This window comes from Heptranchias perlo, chromosome 30, assembly GCF_035084215.1.
Source record: "Heptranchias perlo isolate sHepPer1 chromosome 30, sHepPer1.hap1, whole genome shotgun sequence".
In the NCBI taxonomy this organism is placed as follows: domain Eukaryota; kingdom Metazoa; phylum Chordata; class Chondrichthyes; order Hexanchiformes; family Hexanchidae; genus Heptranchias; species Heptranchias perlo.
This window is the reverse complement of record NC_090354.1, coordinates 4,138,855-4,164,991: the sequence shown is the minus strand read 5'-3', so window position 1 is coordinate 4,164,991 and position 26,137 is coordinate 4,138,855. Positions and strand designations below refer to the sequence as shown.

The following is a 26,137-nucleotide window of genomic DNA, read 5'->3' as shown; positions in this document are numbered from 1 at the left end:
GCTGCTTTATCTTGGATGGTGTCGAGCTTCTTGAGTGTTGTTGGAGCTGCACTCATCCAAGCAAGTGGAGAGTATTCCATCACACTCCTGACTTGTGCCTTGTAGATGGTGGAAAGGCTTTGGGGAATCAGGAGGTGAGTCACTCGCCGCAGAATACCCAGCCTCTGACTTGCTCTCGTAGCCACAGTATTTATATGGCTGGTCCAGTTAAGTTTCTGGTCAATGGTGACCCCCAGGATGTTGATGGTGGGGGATTCGGCGATGGTAATGCCGTTGAATGTCAGGGGGAGGTGGTTAAACTCTCTCTTGTTGGAGATGGTCATTGCCTGGCACTTATCTAGCGCGGATGTTACTTGCCACTTATGAGCCCAAGCCTGGATGTTGTCCAGGTCTTGCTGCATGCGGGCTCGGACTGCTTCATTATTTGAGGGGTTGCGAATGGAACTGAACACTGTGCAGTCATCAGCGAACATCCCCATTTCTGACCTTATGATGGAGGGAAGGTCATTGATGAAGCAGCTAAAGATGGTTGGGCCTAAGACACTGCCCTGAGGAACTCCTGCAGCAATGTCCTGGGGCTGAGATGATTGGCCTCCAACAACCACTACCATCTTCCTTTGTGCTAGGTATGACTCCAGCCACTGGAGAGTTTTCCCTCTGATTCCCATTGACTTCAATTTTACTAGGGCTCCTTGGTGCCTCACTCGGTCAAATGCTGCCTTGATGTCAAGGGCAGTTACTCTCACCTCACCTCTGGAATTCAGCTCTTTTGTCCATGTTTGGACCAAGGCTGTAATGAGGTCTGGAGCCGAACCTGGCGGAACCCAAACTGAGCATCGGTGAGCAAGTTATTGGTGAGTAAGTGCCGCTTGATAGCACCGTCGATGACACCTTCCATCACTTTGCTGATGATTGAGAGTAGACTGATGGGGCAGTAATTGGCCGGATTGGATTTGTCCTGCTTTTTGTGGACAGGGCATACCTGGGCAATTTTCCACATTGTCGGGCAGATGCCAGTGTTGTAGCTGTACTGGAACAGCTTGGCTAGAGGCGCAGCTAGTTCTGGAGCACAAGTCTTTAGCACTACAGCTGGAATGTTGTCGGGGCCCATAGCCTTTGCTGTATCCAGTGCACTCAGCCGTTTCTTGATATCACGTGGAGTGAATCGAATTGGCCGAAGACTGGCTTCCGTGATGGTGGGGATATCGGGAGGAGGCCGAGATGGATCATCCACTCGGCACTTCTGGCTGAAGATGGTCGCAAACGCTTCAGCCTTGACTTTTGCACTCACGTGCTGGACTCCGCCATCATTGAGGATGGGGATGTTTGCAGAGCCTCCTCCTCCTGTTAATTGTAGATTAACCAGAATGCCTACGTATCATATGATGCAGACTTTTTTCTACAATTACAGTGGAGAAACTGTGCTGTTGAACACAGAATAATAGTAGCAGAATGGCTACAAATCAGAAAAGAGAGAGGGGTTAAGGGTAGCTACTCGGACTAACAAAAGATGGGAAGTGGTGTTCCACAGGGATCGGTGCTGGGATCACAGTTCACAATTAATTATAATTATATTTTTTAAGGAAACAATTTATATTAACGATTTGGACTCGTGAATCGGAAGTATAATTTCAAAATTTGCAAATGACACCAAATTAGGGACTGTAGTTAATACAAAGGAAGAATGCGTCAAAACGCAAGAGGACATTAATAAACTTGCAGAATGGGCGTGTAATTGGCAAATGAATTTCAATATAGATAAATGTGAGGTGGTGCATTTTGGTAGGAAGTATAAGGAGGCCACATACTGCTTGGATAATAAGCGTCTAAATGGGGTGGAGGAGCAAAGGGATCTCTGAGAACAAATACAAAAATCACCAAAAGTAGCATTGCAGGTTAATAAGGCCATAAAAACGCAAACCAAGCACTGGGGTTCATTTCTAGAGGGATAGAATTGAAAAGCAGTGCCGTTATATTAAACATATCAGACCTCTGTTAGACCGCACTTGGAATACTGTGCTTAGTTCTGGTCTCCATATTATAAAAAGGATATAGAGGCACTGGAGAAGATGCAAAAAAGATTCACAAGGATGATACCAGAACTGAGAGGATATACTTATCAGGAAAGGCTGAACAGGCTGGGGTGCTTTTCTCTAGCAAACGAAAGGCTGAGGGGTGACCTGATAGAGGTCTTTAAGATAATGAAAGGATTTGATAGGATAGACGTAGAGAAATTGTTTGCACTTATGGGGGAGTCAAAAACTAGAGGTCATAAATAGAACATAGTCACTAATAAATCCAATAGAGAATTCAGGAGAAACTTCTTTACCAAAAGAGTGGTGAGAATGTGGAACTCGCTACTACAAGGAGTAGTTGAGGCGAATAGCATAGATGCATTTAAAGGGAAGCTAGATAAGCACGTGAGGGAGAAAGGAATAGAAGGGTACCCTGATAGAGTTAGATGAAGTAGGGAGGGAGGTGGCTCGTGTGGAGCACAAATGCACCATAGACCAGTTGGGCGGAATGGCCTGTTTCACTGTTATAGACTCTACGTAACTCGATGATACCTGTCAGAGAGATTCAGCCTGGGATCTAACGCAAGGGTTCAGATGTTGTGAACGATCAATGTAAAACACCTCTTCAGTTGCTCTCTTAAACACATTGCTTATGATTAATACAGTAAATTCCACTCAGTGTCTTGAATGGACAGCATCTGTCAGGATAGATGTTAACTGGCAGTGTACTTGGTGTCAATGTGGGATTATCTTCACACGTGAAGGATCACCTGATGGCATTAGAATTGTTAATTGACTAAATTTGCAGTTTATTATCCAGTAGGTGTACACCAGTGTGTGTACAGGATCTTTCGAGAACTTTTTAAGAGTGTTCATCATTTTTCCAGATGTCAATTTGTATAAACCACCAACAAATCAGAGCTGAATAATATTTTAAAAGGTGTATAAAAAGCAAGGAAAACCCCAGTTTTGCCTACTGTTTTTTTTACGCTGAGTTAAATAGGAGAGGGGCCAAGCAACTGTTGATCTGGGGAAACCGCCAACAACTATACCTAACCTATAACTGACCTCAGAACCCACTTGGACCATTTCCCCACAAGGGATACTTGAGAAGTGGCTTTAAAGGGACAGGCCAGGTTAGTGTCTAAACATTGAACCATGCTCCAGACCCAGAGCCACCATTGCACAACACCACAGGAAATCGGCCTGTTCTTAATATATTGCTACACTCTATTGATTCTAATTGTGAATGAAAGTTACAGCAAACTATAACCCTTTAGACTATTGAAGGAGTATTCCACCCACAGGATTATCAACCATACCTATAGAATGCTGTTCAATGTAGGTCAGTGCTGTGGATAGTACTACACAGCTATTGAGCTTTATAATTGGCCTTGTCCCAAGTCAAGTTGACTTTTTCCAGTACTTTGAATGACTGTTTAAGTTTCCGTTTAAATCTGTATAGGTCACGGTTATAGGCTGTGGTAGAACTTCACACAGTTTTGTTTCCTTGAAATGCTAAGAGTTCAAGTTGATTCACAGTATTTATTAATGTTGAAATGTAACTCAATCATACTTTATGGTGCATCTGTATGATTTAAAATCCATTTTATCATTTCAAATATTGGAATATAAAATAGAAATTGGGTTTGAAGTCACTTTGATTCCCACACTAGCTCTGAGACAGGCACCTCAACCACTGCAGCCATTCATTACCACAATGCACCACACATATTCTAGATTTCTTTGACCTCTGTGGGTGAGATTGACAACTTTTTCTCCTAGAAATAGACTGATAGCAAAATAGTTTAATTTGCATTTTTGGAATACATACAGAAGGAGACTTTGATTAATCATAATGTTTAGTAGTGATTTTAACGATAACAGTTGCAAGGTCTGCCCACTTCAAGAGTAGCTAAACTTTTGAACAAAAGTTCACACTTAAAAGTATGACCTCAATTATTAGTGCATCCAATTATCTGCAAATGTTTTCATGGCAGTTGGGTCACCAAGTCCAGATCTCCAGGGGTTGGTAATCTGATAACATAGGAGTGTTCTTAACCAAGATTTTGCACAATTTTTCTTGAATCAACTTTCCCAAGTATGGTAAACCATTTAATATGTTAAAATAGGTATATAATTTGATCTCTTAAATATACTACTTAACCAATGCAAAACTCACTTTTTTTTATTGTGTTCTGAGGCTAAACTTTTGTAACAATTGCTTTCTGCAGTCTGTACAGTGGAACCCCCACTATTCCAGGATCTGACAGAGGGTCCCCCCTCTATTATGGCTTGATAATCGAGGTTCCACTGCAAATGAAATTGCTGTTGTGATCTTGCCTTTTTAACTGAGCTGTAAACGTTGATCTGTAAGGGGACTATTACTCTTGTTGTATTGGAAATAAACTGCCTTGTGTTTTCTCCTCAGGTATATTTAACAGTTCTGAAACACGGAGATGCAACAACACTAGACACAATGTTGAAGGTAGGCAACTGCTCCTGCATCTCAACCCTGGATAGCTCTTTCTCTTCCCCTCTACTGTTGTTCTGTCTTAGTATTTTGGTAAATAGTTCACATTTGAACCAAAAAGGCAGCAATGGTAGGTGATATTTGTAGGTTTGCCCTGAGCCAGGAAGGTCCCAGGTAGAATCCTGCTTTGGTCCTGAGTTTCTTGCTCTCAGTCGGGGCAGCAGTGGAGGCAGCTACCAATGGCTGCAGTGCCCTGGAAGAGAAAATATTGAGTGGGGTTCACGCCCCTGATCGCTATCCAGTGATCCTTACTGGAAGTGGATGTGGATAGGATTGTGATCAGCTGTGCTGTCTTCCACAGTTGAATAGCCTCCTGATCCTCCATTAGGGCTCACAATTAATAATAACTACTTGGGTCAGGCACCGTAGAGGCGTACCGTGAGGGAGTCAGTGCCTTAAAAGAGGAAGAAAACTGGGGATAAATTTTAAATTTAAAAGATTTCAGGTGGATTTTTGATTGAGGTTTGGCGTGGTCCCATGGAAAAACAGTGAAAATAAAGGTGCCTTTTATTAAATGTTTAACATGACTTTCAGAATGTAGAATTTGTTTGTTCCTTTGTCCCCTCCCAGTTTTCCTCCTAAAATTCCTTTGTCCAGGTTTTGGTCAGTTGCAACTTCATTGCCTTCTTGGCTGAGACTCCCGAACTCATCCCTGGGAAGAGAGATTACACCTGGGGCCTTCCAGGTCTGTGGTGTTCTGTACAATGCTGCACAGACACCAGGGGATGCTGTGCTTTGAAATTCCATTCCCACGTAAAGCCAATAGTAACAGGTGGTGAACAGGCTGCACCTAAAATGTTGACATTTTCATTTTTTGATACTGCTGGTAATTAATTTCACTATGTAATTAGAAATCTAGTCAGGACTTCAATTCAAATATCTTTGTGTACAGTGAAACCTGTACATTAGGGACATCTAAGTGACTCACATCAGGTGTCCTTTATTTGCAGATGTCCCTATTTTCAAAATGGTCATTGTATGTACAGTAAATTATTTGGGACTGTCAATGAGTATCTCTTGTTTGGAGGTGTCCTTTTGTACAGGTTTCACTGTATTTCCAAAAAGATTTCTTTCAGTGTGGACTTTTCAGCCTGGAAGGTGTATGAAAAGGGCCCTTGTAGAGATGTATGTAATTCTCAGTGGAATAAGAAAGCTTGATCCTGAGCAATGTTTCAAGTTAATCCACGACTGCAGGACGAAGGGGACATGGGCACAAACTGGTAAAAGGGCAAGATCAGGACTGATGTCAGGAGCACTTTTTCACACACAGTGAAAAATACCTGACTGGTTCTCTTTGTAGACTGATTGATTGCTGTGATTAGTCAACAACTCCATTATCGTTGTATCATGCAACTACCGGAATGGTAGAAGGTGACCTAGATGGACCTTAGTCTTTTTCCAGCTAGCAATTCCTATCTGGAATAGGTTCTGATTAGGGTAGGGAGGCAAAAAACACTTGGAGACATCCAAGAGGCAATTAGATGCTATGGTGGGTTTATGTGTGGGGAAGGATTGAGTGGGCTTCCTCGCCTGTAATTATCTTTGTGAACATTAGGGCACCTGGTAGCTGCTTGCAGGATTGTCCACGATCGCAGCCATTCATTACCACAATGCACCGTGGGCACCATTCTGTGTTCTTTGATTTTGGTGCAATGTGAATAATGAGAGTATGACCAGAGTTTTAAAAGAAATTAGAAAGGAGTAAACGGAACTTAACCAATGAGGAAGAAGTAAATTGGCTTAATGTAGATTTCATTCAATGGACATATTTATAGATATAAAATTTTATTACAATCTATAGCATGGATATTGTCCCCTGCAAGGAAAATGGCTTCACCTATAAGTAAATTGTTGAAAACCTATTTTTATTTTTCATAAGCATTGGTTAAATCCAGTTTAAAGTTTGCATATTTGCTCCATTCAGAATTTGCTAGCATGTTTTCTGATGGCCTGGAGATATACAGGGGGTTCAGTGCCATCTACAGGATTTATTTGTCATTACATGTTGCCTGTGAAGCTTGAATGATTTAAAAAGCCAGAAACAAAAATGTTAAATGCTGAGAATACACAGGGAGTCAGTCAGGATTTGTAAAGAGAAACGGCAGATGAACATTTCTGGTAAAATTTTTCTACAGGATGAAAAATATGCACCTTTAAGGCTTGAATGTTTCATAAAGAAAGAAGTTTGCATTTATATAGTGCCTATCCTGTCCTTGGAATATCTCCAAGCATTTCACAGCCAATGTAGTCACTGTTGTAATGTAGGAAATGCAGCAGCCAATTTACACCTTTTTTATTCGTTCATGGGATGTGGGTGTCGCTGGCAAGGCCAGCATTTATTGCCCATCCCTAATTGCCCTTGAGAAGGTGGTGGTGAGCCGCCTTCTTGAACCGCTGCGGTCCATGTGGTGAAGGTTCTCCCACTGTGCTGTTCGGAAGGGAGTTCCAGGATTTTGACCCAGCGACGATGAAGGAACAGCGATATATTTCCAAGTCGGGATGGTGTGTGACTTGGAGGGGAACGTGCAGGCGGTGTTGTTCCCATGTGCCTGCTGCTCTTGTCCTTCTCGATGGTAGAGGTCGCGGGTTTGGGAGGTGCTGTCGAAGAAGCCTTGGCGAGTTGCTGCAGTGCATCCTGTGAATGGTACACACTGCAGCCACTGTGCGCCGGTGGTGAAGGGAGTGAATGTTTAGGGTGGTGGATGGGGTGTCAATCAAGTGGGCTGCTTTGTCCTGGATGGTGTCGAGCTTCTTGAGTGTTGGAGCTGCACTCATCCAGGCAAGTGGAGAGTATTCCATCACACTCCTGACTTGTGCCTTGTAGATGGTGGAAAGGCTTTGGGGAGTCAGGAGGTGAGTCACTCGCCGCAGAATACCCAGCCTCTGACTTGCTCTTGTAGCCACAGTATTTATATGGCTGGTCCAGTTAAGTTTCTGGTCAATGGTGACCCCCAGGATGTTGATGGTGGGGGATTCAGTGATGGTAATGCCGTTGAGTGTCATGGGGAGGTGGTTAAACTCTCTCTTGTTGGAGATGGTCATTGCCTGGCACTTGTCTGGCGCGAATGTTACTTGCCACTTATCAGCCCAAGCTTGGATGTTGTCCAGGTCTTGCTGCATGCTGGCACGGACTGCTTCATTATCTGAGGGGTTGCGAATGGAACTGAACACTATACAATCATCAGCGAACATCCCCATTTCTGACCTTATGACGGGGGGAAGGTCCCCTCATCAGCAGTGAGATAAACGAACAGATAATCTGTTTTGATGGTTTTGGTTGAAGGATAAATATTGGCCAGGATACTGGGAGAATTCCCCTGCTCTTCTTAGAAATAGTGTCGTGGGATCTTTTATATCCACCTGAGAGGGCAGATCGGCCTTTGGTTTAACGTCTCATCCGAAAGACGGCACCTCCGACAATGCAGCACTCCCTCAGTACTGCACTGGGATTGTCAGCCTGGATTATGTGCTCAGATATTTGGCTTGAACCCATGAGCTTCTGACTCAGTTGAGAGTGCTACCCACTGAGCCAAGGCTGACACTAAGTAAATCAATATGGATTAGAATCAAGACAAACCAAAATTGCAGTCACTGGTGAGATTTTGTGTGGGCAAAATTTTGCACATACTGAGTATGCAGAAATTGCTCCCTTTCCTCAAAAGAAAATTCCAAACTTGCATTAGCTTATGGGGAGAGATCAGGGCAAGTTGGATCTTTTCGCCACTTGAACAGGGAAAGTTAAGAGAAGATCTGATGGAGGTGCTCAAAATTATGAGGCGTTTTAATAAAGTTAATCAGGAAGCTATTTCCACTAGTTGGTGAGTCAGTAACTGGAGGGTATAAATTTTAGATCATCAGAAGAACAAAGGGATAGGTTAAGAGAAGTTTTCTTATGCAGAGGGTTATTAGGACAGAATGGACTAACAAACAGTGGTAGAAGCAGAATCCACAATAGTTTTCAAAAGGAAGTGGATAAATACTTGAAAAAGGATAATTGAAAAATATGTAGGGAGAAAGGGCATGGGGGATGAGACTAAGGGATGGCTCTTAGAGAACTGTGCAATGTGCCAAATGGCCACCTCCTGTGCTGTAAAATTCCCTGATTCTAATTTCTTCTGATACCTTGGCAGGTAATGGCAGTGCCAGATGTGGTCCTCAGCCATAAACACCAGGAGGCCCTATGTCTGATCAGTGCTTAGGAAGCTGATTTCATTTGGGGCACTACACTTGCTCTCAGTTCCCCTTGGTTGTGCGGAGGGAAATCAGCTCGGGTTCTCCTAATGAGCAATAAAAAACTGCAAATGCTGGAAAGCTGAAACAAGAACAGAAAATGCTAGAAAAATAGCATTTGTGGATATTGAGTGAGGATGGGCTTGGGCTTGGCTGTGATAGCCTCACAGTTGAATAGCTTACTGAGACTCGTTGTTTAGACTCAGACATGAAGAATGGATAATTGTGTATGGTGCAGAGGGAAGCAGGTACCTGTGGAACTTTCCCAGTGTAAACTGTGCCTTCGTGAGAGGAGGGAGAAAACTGGGAAAGGGGGTAGAATCCAAAATCTCATGCTGGTCCTCGGCCCCATGCTGAAGACAGCTGCACGAACAAAAGTCCTTTTGGGTGAAGGGAAATTGCACACCAATGAAACATAATACATGATTTCAAATGGCATTTACATTACAGCTGATCAAATACCATTCCCTTTTACAGCTACATAATCAAGCAGATCTACAGGAAGAGAAGGTTCGAATTGAAAGGCTACTGGGTGCTATCTCACACCCTGACCTCATTCAGAAGGTTTTGACCTTTGCTATGTCGGTATGTTATTTCTTGCTATCTCATGAATGACTATCCCAGGTTACTTCCATTTCAGTTTCCCTGTGTGTATTAAATTCCAAATAGCACAAAAATTTCACAATGCAAAGGCTATGAGAAGATCTTCACTTTGCCCTGTTTGCTGAAGAAGCCCCCTCAGGACTTCATTGCGTAGCTAGTGCCTACTTCCCCCACCCTCCCTTCTGAAAATAAATACCTTCCTTCACAATTAGTATTTTCTCCATTGTGCTGTGTGCCAATCATGTTTGGTAGTACCTCCAGTACTTAAATCTTCATTTTAAAATGAGTAATAAAAATCAGATCCAGGTTTATATTTTGGTAGTTCAAGGAATTTTGGTTTTACTTCTTTAAAAATGAATCATTTTCTTCATAGTGCCTGATTCCATTGCTGCTTTTTTTTCTTAGGAATGGCTTTACTCTCTCAATCTAGCTCTGCAGAACCACTACCATCAGCATAGTGAATATTCCCACTTGAACTTGTCTGTGATATGGCACTGATGCAACGTGAGAAGGATTGACCCATCCAAAGAAGTTTAATTAGTGGACCATCTTTAATTCCTGTCTCTCCTCTTCCCCCTTTTCCAAACGAGGATCTGACAGCTGAACTCTCCTGTATAGGGGACCTCACCGTAAGAAGATACTTATCCAGCCTCCGAGCTTCACGCACCTCATCTTAATGGCAGAACCATTCCGGCAAGTTCCAAAAGAACAAATCCATGGCACCACAGTCAAGGAGAGACCCAGTCCTGCCCTGAGTCACTCACTCTGTGAAGAAAGCAATGGTTTGCCATTTAACCTGTTGTAAGATGTAAAGTTGAGTTTGTCGATACTTTAGCTGATTACCATTGGCTGCTTGTAAATGAAAGGGGTGGAAAGAACTAAACTTTTATTAGTAATTTCTCCTCTGCCACCTTTCAAGTGCTGAGTACTACGTTTCTGAGCATGGGGATGGCCAACTTCTAATGGTACCAACAGTGATAGGGTGGCTGATAATTTGTTGTTTTCCCATCCTGCCCTCTCTCCTACCTTACCCCAACCATGGGGAAGTTCCTCGCATCCGATTGATATGTGTCCCTGACATTGAGAACTTAAGAACAGGAGCTGGTGCTGTTTGGATATTTCATGGATAGTATATAATATATTTAGGATACTGATGTATTTGACAGTAGCTGTATTGTAACTCTGAATATTAAGGATGGATTACCTCATCAAACTTGCCTCCAGGAGATATTGCGTTGAATTTAACCTTGACACAGCTTCCAGTCACTGGTATCGGTGCTGAATTTCTCAGAGGAGCACACACTAAGCTGTATTGCCCCATAGAGCGTTTAATACTGTCATTGTTGAGCGGCATCTCCCATACCCTTTAGAAAAGCGAGGTTTGGTTTAAAACTCTTGATTTAGGATGATTAGTAGAAAAATCCCAAAACTCCCAAATCGGCCAACGCCTCCCTCGTAATAACTGTCAGACCTATGTCTGTGCCATTTCCCCTGATGCGCACTATTCTAACTGGCTGGTCTGCTCAGGGGCCTAAACCACAGGTTTTCTGTCACTCTTTCCCTGCAGGAACTGCTCACCACCAGCTGGGAGGGCGCGACATTCTCAGCCACGCTATTCTCCATGAATGGTCCACCGAGATGAGATGATCCGCTAACAGGAGATGCGCTTATAGGGGGTGTGAGCAGACTACGCTTTGAAAAGAGTAAATCAAAGAAAAATTAGTGTTGTTGGAAACTTGACTGATGCGATAACCTTCGAATTTGTGTTTTATATTCTGGCTTAGTTACATTAATGTAAAACATGCTGGAAAAACATTACATGGACTTTTATTAAGCTGTATTTTGGTGGGATTTATGGTTTGTTTTCATTTGCAGCTGAATGGTGCGATAAAACCTGGAGATTTAGCCCCTGTTTGCGACGTTGACAGCTTAAGTAATAGGTTTTAAATTAAGGCAGATCTATTGAATGTGGCTTCTTGCCAATGTTAATGGACCCCACTGCCCAATTGTTGGCAGTACACAAGCAAGGCCAGCTGATTCCACCCTGCTGCATTGGTTGCCCTCCCTTGCTGCTGTTACTTGCCAAATGAAACTTGATTATTTTTTACATTCTGCATGTGCAACACATGTACACATGTCTTAGTGTGTATACATATATAACCACAGTATAATAAAGTGTTTCCTGTAAGTCTCATTTGTTTCTTGTAACACTTTACCTGTCACTTTCACCATCACACTTTGTTACTAATGCTCCTATTTGTTTTAAAAGATCAATTACCTGCCTCATAGCAACTTCTATGGGAGCTCTGCTCAGATATTAAAAATCTCACATATATAGCGCATAGTTCCTGTATGTGTCGCAATTACTTCCTGTAACACTTTCCCTGTCGCACCTTGATGGGACCCCTGTTGTTATTAAACAGCATATCCTCCGAATCACTGAGCAGCACCATTGGGTATATATAAATCTTACACCTGCCTGCATTTCCTGTCAACTTGTTCCACTATAAATTCCAAAGTGCACATTTATAATGTGAACTCCCTATGTAAGCTTGTTGCACTGTAGCGCCACCACTGGTGGGAGGGTATAGTTTGTGTGACAAGTTTACATAGGCAGTTTCCATTATAAATTCCAACGTCCACATTTATAAAGGAAATATAAAAATAAGAACAGAATGTATGACTTCAAAATGGGGATTGAATTATGTCTACACACCCTGTTTCAATTATCCCCTGCCGCTTGACCCAAGATCTGACTCCGTAAGTTCAAGCCACTGGAGATCGACAATATTTAACGTGACAGTTGTGGACTTGACAGCTTGGATAAGACTCAAAGCTGTCGAGCTCCTTCCTCTTCGCAGCTACAGGATTTTAAAAGTTAAGCAACATGTTACCGAACCACTTCTGTTCCATTTTTTTAACCTGGGTGCTGTTCTGCATTATGGGCAAAGCTACTGGTTTTTTTTTTTGATTTTCACGGAAACATATTCAGAATCCCATGTAATAAAAACAGAACTTGAATTGTTCAAATTGTAAAGCGCTGATCCTGATTAAATGCAAGACTACAAATTTTCTGTTTTCACAGAAACAATGACTGAATTGCAGAATGCAAAACCCCAAAGCATTGGTAAAATTCCTGGATATAATACAAATTGAATTTGACTTGGTCTTCCTGAACCAGTGGCCCTGTCTCTGGGCATTCACCTGACTTTAAACCAAATGCTGGGAAAACAACTGAAAGGGAAGGTGGGAATCAGTCAGGATGACAGGAATTGTGCCTTTTTTCAACCCTCCTGCTTTCTCTCCGTTCCCCCTACCACAGGAAACAAAATCTTATTGTTGTACAGTACCCCCTAATTTTAATCTTTATAGCTACCAAACAGCCAGACAACTTTCAGAATGTGTGTCATGTGTTTTCTGTAAATTCCTAATGCTGAATATTATAAAGTAGAAGCAAGGGCACCTTGATGCTTGGTCGAATACACTGTCACACTAAGCCATACAACGTCAAGGAGGTCCACTTAGTGATCCCTGTTCTGTTCTGATTTTAGAGAGGGCAGCAATGGGGGAGCTGCTGTTGACCAGCACCCCCAGAGCTAGGGAAGGCGGTGAGGGGGGAAACCACCCACGGTTCCCACTTCTGATCCCTTTCTAGTGACCCTGACTGCTGCAATTGTGTGTGTGTGTGTGTGTGTGTGTGTGTGTGTGTGGACATCAGCTGAATACTGACAGCAGTGATACCCCAACAACATGGAATAACCTGCCAGTACTCTGGGCTCAGACATGGACCAATGGCCACTTGGATGAGGTGGCACCCAGTTGCTGTTGTCTGTGGGACTGTACCTCAGCTTGAGTCACTGCCTTCAGAGAAAGAGAGGAGGGAGAAAAAATAGAGGTGTTCAGGCCATTGAATCATAAATACATTGTTTGGCTTTATTTTTGTACACAGTGCTTTGGCCTTCATGGAGCTGATGCACAGCAAAGGGGAAAAAATATTTTAAAGAAAAAGTTATTTCTATTTTAACCGCAGCGCTCTTGTTGTTTTTGTAGGAGGAAGTTCGTCCCCAGGACACGGTCTTTGTACTCGGTGGAGTGTCGGGTGGGAGTTTAATGGGTAGGAAAGCTGCCTGGAAATTTGTAAAGGATAACTGGGAAGAACTGTACAATCGCTACCAAGGAGGCTTTTTAATATCACGATTAATCAAGGTAAACCCAGAAAAGGTACTTGGCTGTCCTGTGACCTTGATTCTTTCACTGTTTCAATTCAAGGACTCGACATTGCTTTCTTCAGCTGGTATATTTGGCTGTTTGAACTGCTCCACAATGATGCGCCTCACTCTGACTGCAGCTGAAATCAAAGACTGGCCTTGCAGGGGGAGATTGGCTGCTGAATTATATCCTGCCTCACCATAGTGTAGCACACTGATGCAGTCATTGTGTTGTGTTCCTAACCTATTACTTTTTATATATACAAGCTGCATTGCTCCACTTCTGTTGGAAAAAGTACTGCAACAAAAAAAAACTGAGTTTCAAATGTTCATTTCAAACACAGTTGAAATGGAGTTTCCTGAACTGAGTTTGACGCAGATTATTTTAATCTCTGTACAGCTTATGTTTCCATTCGTGGTGTCGTTGAGCCGTATGCCAAGACGTCAGACCTTGTGTTTCTTTTAGCTGAATGAGGACACATCACGTGTCCCAGATTTCTTCTGTGATCTCGTTGACTGGGACTAAGCTTCAGCTACAAGGAATTTAAGCTGTCTTTTAAAAATGTTTTTCAGGCTTTTAAGTTCCAGTTGCATAGAACATGCTTCAAGTTGCCTTCAACTAGAATCGTATAATATTGTAATGCCACTACGAGCTGTCTCCAAATTAAAAAGATTATTTTTTTTCCCCCCCCATTTGGATGCCGAAACAGACTACAGCTGCGTGCTTTCTCTCGTAGCCAGCATGTGACACATAATAGGATCACTTTTCCCCACTGTTAAACTTCCCCTCAGGAATGTGCTCACCTGGTGTATAGTTGTTCCTTTGTGAGCCTGGGCAGCAAGCCCCTCGGAAGGCTATCCGACCGTGAGAGTTATCACAGCCGGGCTAAGTCCTGTTCTCACCCAAAGTGCACTAGATGACCACCAAGAAGAGGGGGGATCCTTTTCCTGGCCTGGGAACCTTGAAGCTAAGTTAGAGTCCTCCCCCCACCCCCTCCCCCCCCCCCCCCCCCCCCCACCCACCCCACCCGCACTGCTGTCCTGTCTGCGATCAGCTAATTCAGTACCGATCTACAACGTAGATTATATGGTGCCTTTAATATAGAAAACATCTCAAAGCAGAAAAATGAAAACAAGCAACAATAACGTACATTTATGCAGCACGTTTAACGTGGAGAAACATCCCAAGGCGCTTAGTCTATTTTAAGGGGGGGGAAGGGATGGGTTGTTTTAAGGATTGACCAGAACTAGGTTATGAGGAGGAGTCGGGTATAGGGACAGGATCACTGAAGGCTCTGCCAATGAAGATGGACCTCAAGGATGGGGAGTTGCACAAGAGACCAGAGCACAAAGGTGCGCGCTGGGCCCCCGGAGAAGGCCGCGCTGGGCCCCCGGAGAAGGCCGCGCTGGGCACGAGGGACGAAGCTATGGAAGGATTTGTAGAAGACACAAATGTTGAATTTAATGCATTAGGAAGCTAATGGAGGTTGGTGAGGTTGAAGGGGTAATAGTCAAGCAGGGCCATCACCACAGAGACTTCAGCGGTTCAAGAAGAAGGCCCGTCATCCACTTTCTCAAGACAACTGGAGATGGGCAATAAGTGTGGCCTTACCAGGACCATCCATATCCCATGAAAAAATATTTTTAAAAACATATAAATGAAAACATGCAGATTAGGCTGCAGATGGTGGGGTTTGAAATTTTTGTACGTTGAAGTGTGATGTTGGACAAGCAGTCAGACAGCACAGTGCGATTGTAGAGTTGGGGGTCATGTTGGAGAGGTACAGCTGGATGTCATCAGCATACAGCTGACTCCGTCCCTACGGATAATGTCACCATGGGGCAACACATAAAGAACAGGAGGATGCCGAGGATGAGCCTTGGAGCATGCCAACAACAGCAACCTGCATTTATTTAGCAATGTTAATATAACAAAGAGATCTAGGTTCATAGCTCCTTGAAAGTGGAGTCACAGGTGGATAGGGTGGTGAAGAAGGCATTCAGCATGCTTGGTTTCATTGGTCAGAACATTGAATACAGGAGTTGGGATGTCTTGTTGAAGTTGTACAAGACATTAGTAAGGCCACACTTGGAATACTGTGTACAGTTCTGGTCACCCTATTATAGAAATGATATTATTAAACTAGAAAGAGTGCAGAAAAGATTTACTAGGATGCTACCGGGACTTGATGGTTTGACTTATAGGGAGAGGTTGGATAGACTGAGACTTTTTTCCCTGGAGAGTAGGAGGTTTAGGGGTGATCTTATAGAAGTCTATAAAATAATGAGGGGAATAGATAAGGTAGATAGTCAAAATCTTTTCCCAAAGGTAGGGGAGTCTATAACGAGGGGGCATAGATTTAAGGTGAGAGGGGAGAGATACAAAAGGGTCCAGAGGGGCAATTTTTTCACTCAAAGGGTGGTGAGTGTCTGGAACGAGCTGCCAGAGGCAGTAGTAGAGGCGGGTACAATTTTGTCTTTTAAAAAGCATTTGGACAGTTACATGGGTAAGATGGGTATAGAGGGATATGGGCCAAGTGCAGGCAATTGGGACTAGCTTAGTGGTATAAACTGGGCGACATGGACATGTTGGGCCGAAGGGCCTGTTTCCATGTTGTAAACTTCTATGATTCTATTCTATGATTCGAGAACAGTGTCCCAAGGCGCTTCGCAGAAGCGTAATCAAAATAAATCGACACTGAATCAAAAAAATGTTAGGAGGGGTAACCAAAAGCTTAGTCAAAGAGATCGGTTTTAAGGAGGGTCTGAAAGTGTAGAGGAGGAAGAGGGGTTTCAAGAGGGAATTGCAGAGTATGGGCCGAGGCAACCAAAGGCCTAGCTGTCAGTGGAGGGGTGAAGGGAGAGGGGAATGCATAAGAGACCAGAGTTGGAGGAATGTAGATTTCTGGGGTTGGGGGGGTGTGCATGGAAGTTGTTGGGCTGGAGAATGTTAGAGATAAGGAAGGGAGAGGCTTGATGGCACTTAATGTGGTGCAGCCAGATCTGGTGATCGATAGTAAACCAGTTATGTGCCTGATATGCTGTACCCCTTGATTTGAGGGAACTAAGATGGGGGCCATACCAGGGGGAACATCCGAGATGGGAGACAATAAAAGGTTTTGCTGGGGGCAAGGGTGTCAAAGGTCGAGGTTGAGCAAGGTGAACACTCCAGCTGAACTTGTGGAGGCTAGAAGCAGCTCTATTGGGAATGTAACTCCAGAGCACTACCCAGAAGGATTCCCTTGTTAAATGATTTTAATAGCTGTAGGTTTGTGTATTTTTAATAAAATGAAGATTTTCTTTTAAATCTCCAGAACATGAAACTTACTGATCAATTTCTGAACTGGGAACTGATTGGTATTTCTTGCATAAGATGTTACAGGTTACTCACTAACTGCTCTTTACTTTTTCCTTCCATATTTAGCTAACAGTTGAAGGTTTTGCCGGTGACAAGATGGCAGCTGACGTCAAGGTAAAAAGGGATTCTCATTATTTGCATGTAATGTCTTTTTTCACATTGAAGGGCTCAGCTGTAAATGTTAAAGAAACCTGTCCTGAGCTGTGGTGCTTAATGTTTGCCATTTTGTACCAGATTGTCCATCGGTCTCAACTTACTGAAAGGTAATTGTAAACAATTTTACAACACCAAGTTATAGTCCAGCAATTTTATTTTAAATTCACAAGCTTTCGGAGGCTTCCTCCTTCCTCAGGTAAATGTTCAGGAGCTCCTCGAAGCCTACGCATTTATGTATAAATGCGTAGGCTTCGAGGAGCTCCTGAACATTTACCTGAGGAAGGAGGAAGCCTCCGAAAGCTTGTGAATTTAAAATAAAATTGCTGGACTATAACTTGGTGTTGTAAAATTGTTTACAATTGTCAACCCCAGTCCATCACCGGCATCTCCACATACTGAAAGGTAGCAAGTCTTTTGGGGGGGAGAAAGACAAGGAAAATGGGGGAAGTCAACTGTTTGCCACACACACAAAAATGGTTTACTATCTTAATACATTTCTTGCTGAAGAACAGGCTGACTTACCAACATGCCCTCACTTCCAGGTATCTCCCCTTCATTTCAAAGCAAAAACTGGACCATTACTAACTGACCTGCACAGCTTAGTAAGCTGGTTGAGAACCTATAGACTGCCAATACCTGCCGGTGTATCCCTAAAACTCAGTGTGGTACCAGTCTGGATTTATTCATTGACTTACTGGCACGTTATTTCTTCTGCTGTATATTATTAAATGTTTTCTGCAATGATGGTATGGCTTTCCTTGAGTACCTGATACTGACCTTTGGAAATTAGCACATGGAGACACTGGTAAACATGTCAATATTTGTAGGGAGCTTTCCAAGAATCTGTCAATATTTGTTGGGGGGACTCCTTGGGACCATGTCAATATTTACAGAATGGGTGGGGTGCGGGGAAGCCCTGAGACCATGTCAATATTTGTAATGGGGGGAACCTTAAGATTATTCAGTATTTATGATGAAGGAAACCCTGAGATCATGTGAATATTTGCGATTGAGTGGGGAGGGGTGGGGGGTGCAGATGTCAGTATTTACAGGTGGGAGTCCAGGAAGCTCTGTCGATGTTTGCAGAAGATACCTGGAAATGTCAGTATTTGTGGGGGTGGGGGGAAGAGTGCTCCTCGGAGCATGTCAGTCGTTGCAGGGGGTCCCATGTGTGGAAACTTTTTGTCAAAAAGAAAACACTGACCTAAAGTCGGGGTAGAAAAACGACTTGGGAGGAAGATCTGTACGGCTCAAGGGGCAGTGGTGCAGTCCAGTAACGTGAAGAGATTGTGGAGGGTTAACTAGGCGAGGGGGCCTGGCATACAGATCTGTTATTAAAATCTGATCAGTCTTTCGCTGCTCATCGATGATAAGTGAAGTGATAAAGCCTGTAGTTGCTCTGATGCAGCCATCACAACCCCATGCAGTTTGTTATCCAGATTCATATACTGTGGGCTCTAACCAGTTGTGAAAAGGTGCTTAGAATTACAGCGATCTGATTCTCTGGTAACAGAATTAATAGTCTAAACTGATGGGGAATTACTGTGACTGGTAGATGATTAATGGTTCTATCAATTGCTTATTGATTTTTCTCTCCAGAGTTTCCCAGAGGCAGTTTCCGTGAGATGTTTCACTTGCTGCTGTAAACTGTGGTTCAAAAAAGAAAACGTTTAGTGTAAAATTAACTTTTTAAATGCCTCAGCAGCTGAATTGAATTTTACGACTTGTAAGCACCGTGTGCTGGTCGTGCTGTAGGGTGTGAGCGGGTGACCACGCTGCAGAAACTTGCAGGCTGCGTCATCTCTCACCTTTATTAACTCTCATTACGCTCGTTTTCATCTTTTGGATCGTTAGTTTCCAGCCTGGTGATAAATGTACATACTAACACTTTTAACACACTCAATCCACTCATCAGGAAGTTTCGATAAGGGAGGTGGGGGGGTCAAACGTTTTGCCAGATTCTGGAAGTGTTTACTTCTCAGATCTATCGAACGATTCTGGGCATGATTCAGATTGTCCAGGTTCCGCTCATATTAAAGCATTACTTCATAACATTAATATTTTGGGATTATTAACAAACTTGGCCCATCCTCTCATCATCTAAGGTCTTTGTAAGAATGGAAATGCTGAGAAGCACTCATACATCGGACGACACATATGAAAACGCTCGACGTTTGTAAGCTCAGTAACTTCAAATACTTTTAGTGCTAAAGATAATCTGGGGCTCTCATCTGGTTTCTGGTCCCTTTTGATAATAGGGCGAGTTGGCAGCGAGAATAGCAGGTGTTTGTCAGCTGATTTCTGACTTGTATCAACTTTTCCATTAAACTTTCATCAAATGCTCTCCTCACTGACAGCCTGAGTTCCACCCTCGACAAATTGGAACTTGTCCAAAACTCCACCGCCCACACCCTATCCTGCGCTAAACATCCGTTCCCCGACTACCTCTGGGCTGACCAACCTTCACTGGCTCCCTATCCACCCACACACCAATTGTAAAATCCATGCCCCTCCCTGCCTCAAACCTCATTCAGTCCTTGCTCCTATGCAGGCTTTCTGCTCTTCTAATTCTGATTTTCATCCCCCACCCTTGCCTTCATTTAACTTTTGGCTGTAGAGCTGTCGCCCATTTCAGCCCCTCACTTTGGAAGATTCCACCTAAATTCCCTCTGCCTTGCCGTCTTTCTCCCCTTGTTCAAAAGCCTCTTAAAAACCTACTTGCCCCTTGCTGTCGGTCACCACTCTAAATCCCTATTACTCTATCTCTCTGATTATTTTCCACCCGTTGTAAAGAGCACTTGGGATGTTTTATTACGTTAAAGGTGCTCTATAAGTTATAACAGCAAATTGGACCATTAGCATGTCAGTGTGCTGCGTTACAGTGGTGAGAAGCAGGTTTGTACTTGAATCTTAGCCAGCCGGTAGTGGAAGCACTGAGCAGCATCTGGATGTGGAGGAGAAATTGGAGGTCAGCTCACTAAGCCATCTAGATCAGAAAGTCCCCCGTTCATTTCCTGGCCTGCACGATTAACTGATCTCGGGTGGGGCAGGAATTGCTGTGCTACAAATTGCCTCAGCACCCCTGGGATAAAGAGGGGAACATCCATCGCGGTTCGAGCGCCTTAATTGCAATCCAAAGATTCACCCACTCGTGAAGTTCATGGGTGTGGACATAATTAGTCAACTGTGATAGCTGCTGATATTTGCTTGAGGAATGGTCATCCGGATGACAAATGATTGGTGGCCAGTGTTAGTGGAACTGTACACCTGCAAGAGTTGATGCCTTCAGTACCGGGGAAAATTGAAAAAAGAGGAGAGGGAAGAGAAACTCTTCGGTTGTCATATTAGGAGCTTTCCATTTTTCTGTTTCATTTATAAATTAACCACTTAAATATTGTGGTAAATTTGTCTATTGCTGGCATTTGAAGAGGTTCCTGTATTTAGAACTGCCCGTCAGAAGCATCCTACCCCGACACGACGTTCTGTTCACTTGAGCGCATTCTTTTCCCCCGTTTGTGACGTCACTGCGGACAGTGTACTGTTGCATTGAGCAACAACCTCTCTATGACCAGAAATAGTGAAGTATAACACGGGAAACCGAGGCACAATGAGAAGTGTTCAGATAACCTTGCTGTTTAAAACACCTAGGATTGTCTAATGTGACAGTTCAGTCTTCAGGGATCTGGATTTCAAGTGAGTTCACACTCTGATGGGATGAAACTTTTATCTTTGTATTGGCTGCAAGGGTCTGAAGAATAATGAGTTTGAGCAGAGTCAGTCCAGTTCCTTGTGGATCTGAATCCACAGCAAAAAAACTAGTTGTAATTTGACACTCCGAAAGGACAGATGGCAAGTGCAGAAAATTCAGGGTGCTTTTGAGGTTGGAATTAATGTACTTTAATGGTGAGAGTAGAGAGCTTGACTCGATTTGGCCCATCTTATACCTGACCAAGGAGTGCTTAATACTGGCACTGGGTGCAGAAAGTGCTCTGTCCCCCAGCACTGACATTTCTCACCTTTTTAAAAAAAAATTAATCTTCTCTTTAAAGCTGCAGGCAAATCAGAACGAAACTTTAAAGCTGAACTTTGTTTCCAGTAACTAGAGTATGAACAAAACTGGCATCAAAATTTCCACATATCCTTTCTCTCGGGAAAACTTATCCATTCTACAGTCTGAGAACCCGTACAGCTGATCTTTAAATGGCTTTTTGAATAATCTGGTAGCAATAATTTCGAAGGAAAGTCAGTAACTGACCCATTTTAAAAACCAGTCCCTCCTCTTGCTGTTTATCAAGAGTGAACAATCCTCAAATGTTGCACTGACAATGGAGTCCCTTTCTTCCCATATCTGCGGAGTATTTTCCAGTTATCGAAATTCTGACTGCAGTATTGACAGATGGTCATGAATATTGTAAATTAAGTGAGAGCTTGTGTAAGTTCATCGTGTATACTAGCTGAAATATCTGATTTCCACTAATGAATTTTAATTTCAGTTTCAATATATTTAATTTAATAGTATAATTTTGAAGGATAATGAATAGGATCTGATCCCTCTTTACTCCCAAATCAAAGAATAGAAGTGCAGTCTGACAGAAATGGGACATTTCTCAACATTTGATTTTTTTTTTTAACTCAAAACAAAAATCTAGGGCTTTCTTTTAAAAAGGGGGAACTCCCCTCTACTTATTCTGAAATAATAACCAGAATGAACATTAATGAACTTGTGTTGGAAATCCTAATTTTTTTTTCCTAGTACAAGCAACCCCCCCACAGTTGTGATTTGTCACGGTGCTGAGTTCCTTATCTCAGCCTTGCTGCTGTAGGGGCAACATTGAGTGTCAGACAGATCGTCGCTCTGTTCCCCATACCACATCGCAGAGAGGAAAGGAAAAATAAAATCAGATTGAGAGTGATCACCATGCTCCTGTCTTGCACTTTGCAATGGAAGAGGCTTGGGAGCAGATCTGAATTATTTCCACTGTTCAGCTCATTCAGAAACCAAGCCAATCCTGCTGGGTGGAGGCAGGTACTCCATTTACAACACCTGTGGATTTTGACCTAACCTAAAACATCAGCAGTCCATTTAGGCATGGCACCATGCTGAGGCATAATGGAGTAGATTTTCCTGGTACGTTGGATCGCCTGATTGCAGCGAATGCAGGAAAATCGAGCAAGGAGGAGCAGGCACCTGGAAGTGGGCTCACCTGATCTTTCCATCCAAAGATCCCTGTGCTCTCCCAAGCTCTGGTGGCTCCTCACACCCAGAGCTTTGATTTCAAAATTCTTGTCCTTGTTCTACAAATCCCTTGATGGCCTTGCCCCCATACCACCTTATTGATCTCTTGTGTTACGTCCCTGCTGACAAGCTCTGCTCCAACACCAGACACTTCTCATCATCTCTTGCTGCCTCCATCACCACTGGCGGTCACTTGTTCAGTCGCTACGCTTCTGCCCTCTGGAATTCTCTACCCACTACCCTCCACCTCACCATCTTATTTTCTGCTTTCAAAACCCTTGTCAATACTCTTCACTTTGACTGTGCCTTTGGTTCCCCATTCTAGTCTCTTCGTTCTGCTCCCGCTTCCCCATGTTGTGTATCTGTCGCACCCCCTTCCTTTATTGTAAAGCGCTCAGAAGTCTTCCTGCACTTGAGTGCTATTTAAGTACAAGTTGCTTTATAAACAAAGATCAGCTTCTCTAGATTGACATGCAGCAATGCGAATTCATGGACAGTTAATCAGTGAACAAATCCAGTGTCAAAATTAAGTGTAAACATTATTTAAAAGATCAGAATTAAAACCACGTCTCAAAAATCAGAGTGTACTCACCAAGCTCAGGCATTGGTAACTACGACTTTACAAGAAATCGTACGGGGAAGATTTCAAGCCCATTGCAGTCACCAGCGCAAAATAACCAGAAACTGCTTCACTTGGATCACTGAACTTTGTGAAAACAGCGGAATAGTGAGCAGTGATACGGACCCTGCTTGTCCATTTCTAGTTTTGTAAGTTAACTGTACAACACCACAGCACTGGGCACGTTACAATATCCCTTGTTGACATGCCCCAGCCCCAGAATATACTACAAAACCATGTGGCATCTTGTATTCGTTCAAACATTTATTGCCAGGTGACATTTACTGAAACCTCACTATGCCTAGTGTCGTGTAGAGTGACCTTGAGTGACTGATCTCACTCCCTCATGTGCGAGCCTGGCTGGTGAGTGTCAGCAGCTGACACTCACCAGCCAGCTTAACCACTGAGGGCAGTACAGCTGAGCCCATACCCAACATCCACACATTGCACTTTCCAGAAGGAGTCACTGTACAGCGGTCAGGAACCCAAGCTGATTTTCTTTCCCCCTGTCCCTTTCTTTCGTAAGCCCAGGGGCATGGATCTCATTTTTAGTGTCCTGACTGAAATCAGCAAACATGCCACAGACCAGGGATCGCACCTGATACCTTCTGGCTTCATACTGCAGTGGGCACATCCTTTACCCATTAAACCATCGGGAGATCTGCCAACATGATTTTAATCAGTAACCTAGCCGCATACACCTCCATAGCTTGCAGCAGATTGAAAGCTGGCAGACAGGAACTGTGCCACAGTGGCCTGATACTCTCTTTAAAATGCTGACAACAATCTTGGTGCTAAAGCAGAGTGACCATTTTGAAACGGGGCCAAGAAAATTGGAGGTATGTAACCCCATGTTGATCCATTATTCCCTATCTTTGTTGCCAATTTCCCATGGCGGTTCCTGTCTATCCCATGATGTCTTCTGTTGACAACTGACCCATTTCTGCAGAATTGGCCATGGAGTCTGATTTCCCCCTCCTCATCTCTCCAAAATAAAAGTTTGAATGGTGATGGTGTGAAATTAACACACTGTAATAATCTTTGCAAATTTGTAAATAAATTTGAAAAGTTAACACATCCACCTCTAAATAATCTGACACTGGATAAATTTTGAAAGTCTACAGGATTTTTATTCTTGAGACAGAAGATCGCAAGTTTGAGCCTCACTTCACGAGGTTGGGCACGTAATCTAGGCTGGCACTCCAGTGCAATACTGAAGGAGTGCTGCATGGTCAGTGGTGCCATTTTTTGAATCAGATGTTAAACCATATCTGCCGTTCCTCTGGTCCAGGTGGATGGCAAAGATCCCATGGCACTATTCAAAGAACAAGCAGGTCTCCCAAATATACTGGCCAACATTCCTCCCTCAATCAACAGCACTGAAAGCAGATTAACTGGTCATTCATGTCATTACTGTTTGTGGGACCTTGCTGTGTGTTGGCTGACTGCTGCGTTTGCCATAACAACAGTCACTGCACTTCGCAAATTCATGATGTATTTGAAGCATTTTGAGATGTTTGAGGGGGCTTATAAACGCAGGTCTTGTAAGATGCAAGCTACCCTTTCCACAATTTGTCAACTGTGAAATGTTGGACTCATCCCTGACTTGGCAATGATGCTAATTTATCGCCCATGTAAAACACCTATCCGCAAGTTCACGTGATCGTCTTCATCACCGCGTTTCTTCAATTTCAGAGCTTTTTCGAGACTCATCCTGCCCCTGCTGCAGAACGAACCATCCAACAGTCCTGTGAGAACATCCTGCTGAACGGAGCCTGGCTAAAGCGTGACGCAGAATCCATCCAGCAGTATTTGCTGCAGCGTAAAGGGGCGTACCCCACAGTCTGATCGGGAGTCCCCTGAGCCGCCATCACCCCACTGCCTTGCCACGGGGAGGGGAGTTTGAAAGTATATTTCACGGCCAGAACCTGTCGCCTATTACAGTGGTTGGAAATGAATGTAGTTTATACCTCATTTTAAAAAGATAGAAAAAAAAGCTATTGGCACTTGATATGAAATGTGTTATTTGGAATGGCTTGTGTGTGTGCAGACAGTGGCATGGCATGGCACGGTCTTATTGTGATGTTGGATTGGTAACAACTTAGAACGCTGAAGCAAGACCGCTGGTTATATTGTGGTAATGTAATTCCTTCCCTCCCTTCTGGCCAAGGCGAGTTAATTCTTATTTAATTATTTCTAGGCCTCAGTTTAACCGTTGATGTCCTTCGTAAAGAGGAAGAAACATCTCAATAACAGCCACATCGAATAAAAAAAAAATAGGATATATAAATAAAAACAATGTATTAGAAGAGCTTTCATTTTTAAAAAAAAAACAATGGGTTAGGGACCTTTGAGAATAGGATGCATGAATTTCTGGTGTGTATACCCGGGGCCATTTTGACTGTTAAATTGCAATTTAGCACAGAAATAAATTGTTTTAAAGAAAATATATAACTTTAATACTTGAACAAACTGATGTGAGTTAAAGCCCCTTAGCCTGGGAACACCGCTTGAGAGTAGCAACAAAAGTAAGTCCTGATTCCCGTGCTTACGTATAACCATTTTGAAAGCCTTAAAACTGGTACAAACTGGCGTGTAATTGGGGGAGGGAGGGGGGGGAAAATGACTGTAAATGGTAGAATTAACTCGAGAGTGAGAGAGAGCTGTGATGTACTAACCCTGCAAAATACATAAAGCATTCAGAGGAACGGGCTGTACCTCATTTTAACAGAAATCCGATGTTTAGTGTGGCTTCAGTTCGCTTGGAGAAGGTCATCAAACTAATTGTCAAACTGCTTCCCTGAAATACTCGTTGTGCTTTTTGTTTTATGATACAGTTGGTGTTAATAAAAAAAAAAATTGTCAAAGTGACATGTCTCTTGCTTTTTCTGCGTGTGATGGGGTATCAGGTTGTTATGTGGGAAAAGTATAGGCTGTTTGGGTGTGAATACGGCCAGAATTTAATTTTAAGGATTCAGATGACATCATGGAGCACGAGACACAAAAATTCTAACCTAGACTGGTCACCTGTGGGTCGAGGAAGGGGCAGGAGGCAGCGTTTTAATTATGAAGGTAGGAGAACATTTGTTTTACTTTTTTTTAAAAAAAAGTTCCAGTTGTGCATCTGCTGCTGTGTTTGCAGGATTTTATTTTTTGGGGAATGGTGGGAGAAGAGAAAA

The 26,137-nt window shown here is 43.1% G+C and overlaps 1 protein-coding gene across 2 annotated transcripts in view; it reads left to right on the top strand.

Moving 5' to 3' along the window:
* npepps (aminopeptidase puromycin sensitive) overlaps positions 1–25,829 on the top strand; it is a 190,131-nt gene extending 164,302 nt beyond the window's left edge. Inside the window, exons 19-23 of one of the 2 annotated variants that reach the window (XM_067968761.1) lie at positions 4,447–4,503; positions 9,256–9,363; positions 13,432–13,587; positions 17,014–17,061; positions 24,654–25,829. In XM_067968761.1, the coding sequence (XP_067824862.1) occupies positions 4,447–4,503; positions 9,256–9,363; positions 13,432–13,587; positions 17,014–17,061; positions 24,654–24,806 (522 nt within the window). In that variant the 3' untranslated portion in view covers positions 24,807–25,829. Of the gene's footprint in view, positions 1–4,446; positions 4,504–9,255; positions 9,364–10,948; positions 11,085–13,431; positions 13,588–17,013; positions 17,062–24,653 lie in introns of those variants that run through there. The other variant, XR_010957995.1, reaches the window with a different exon arrangement.
* Positions 25,830–26,137: the final 308 nt, after the last annotated feature.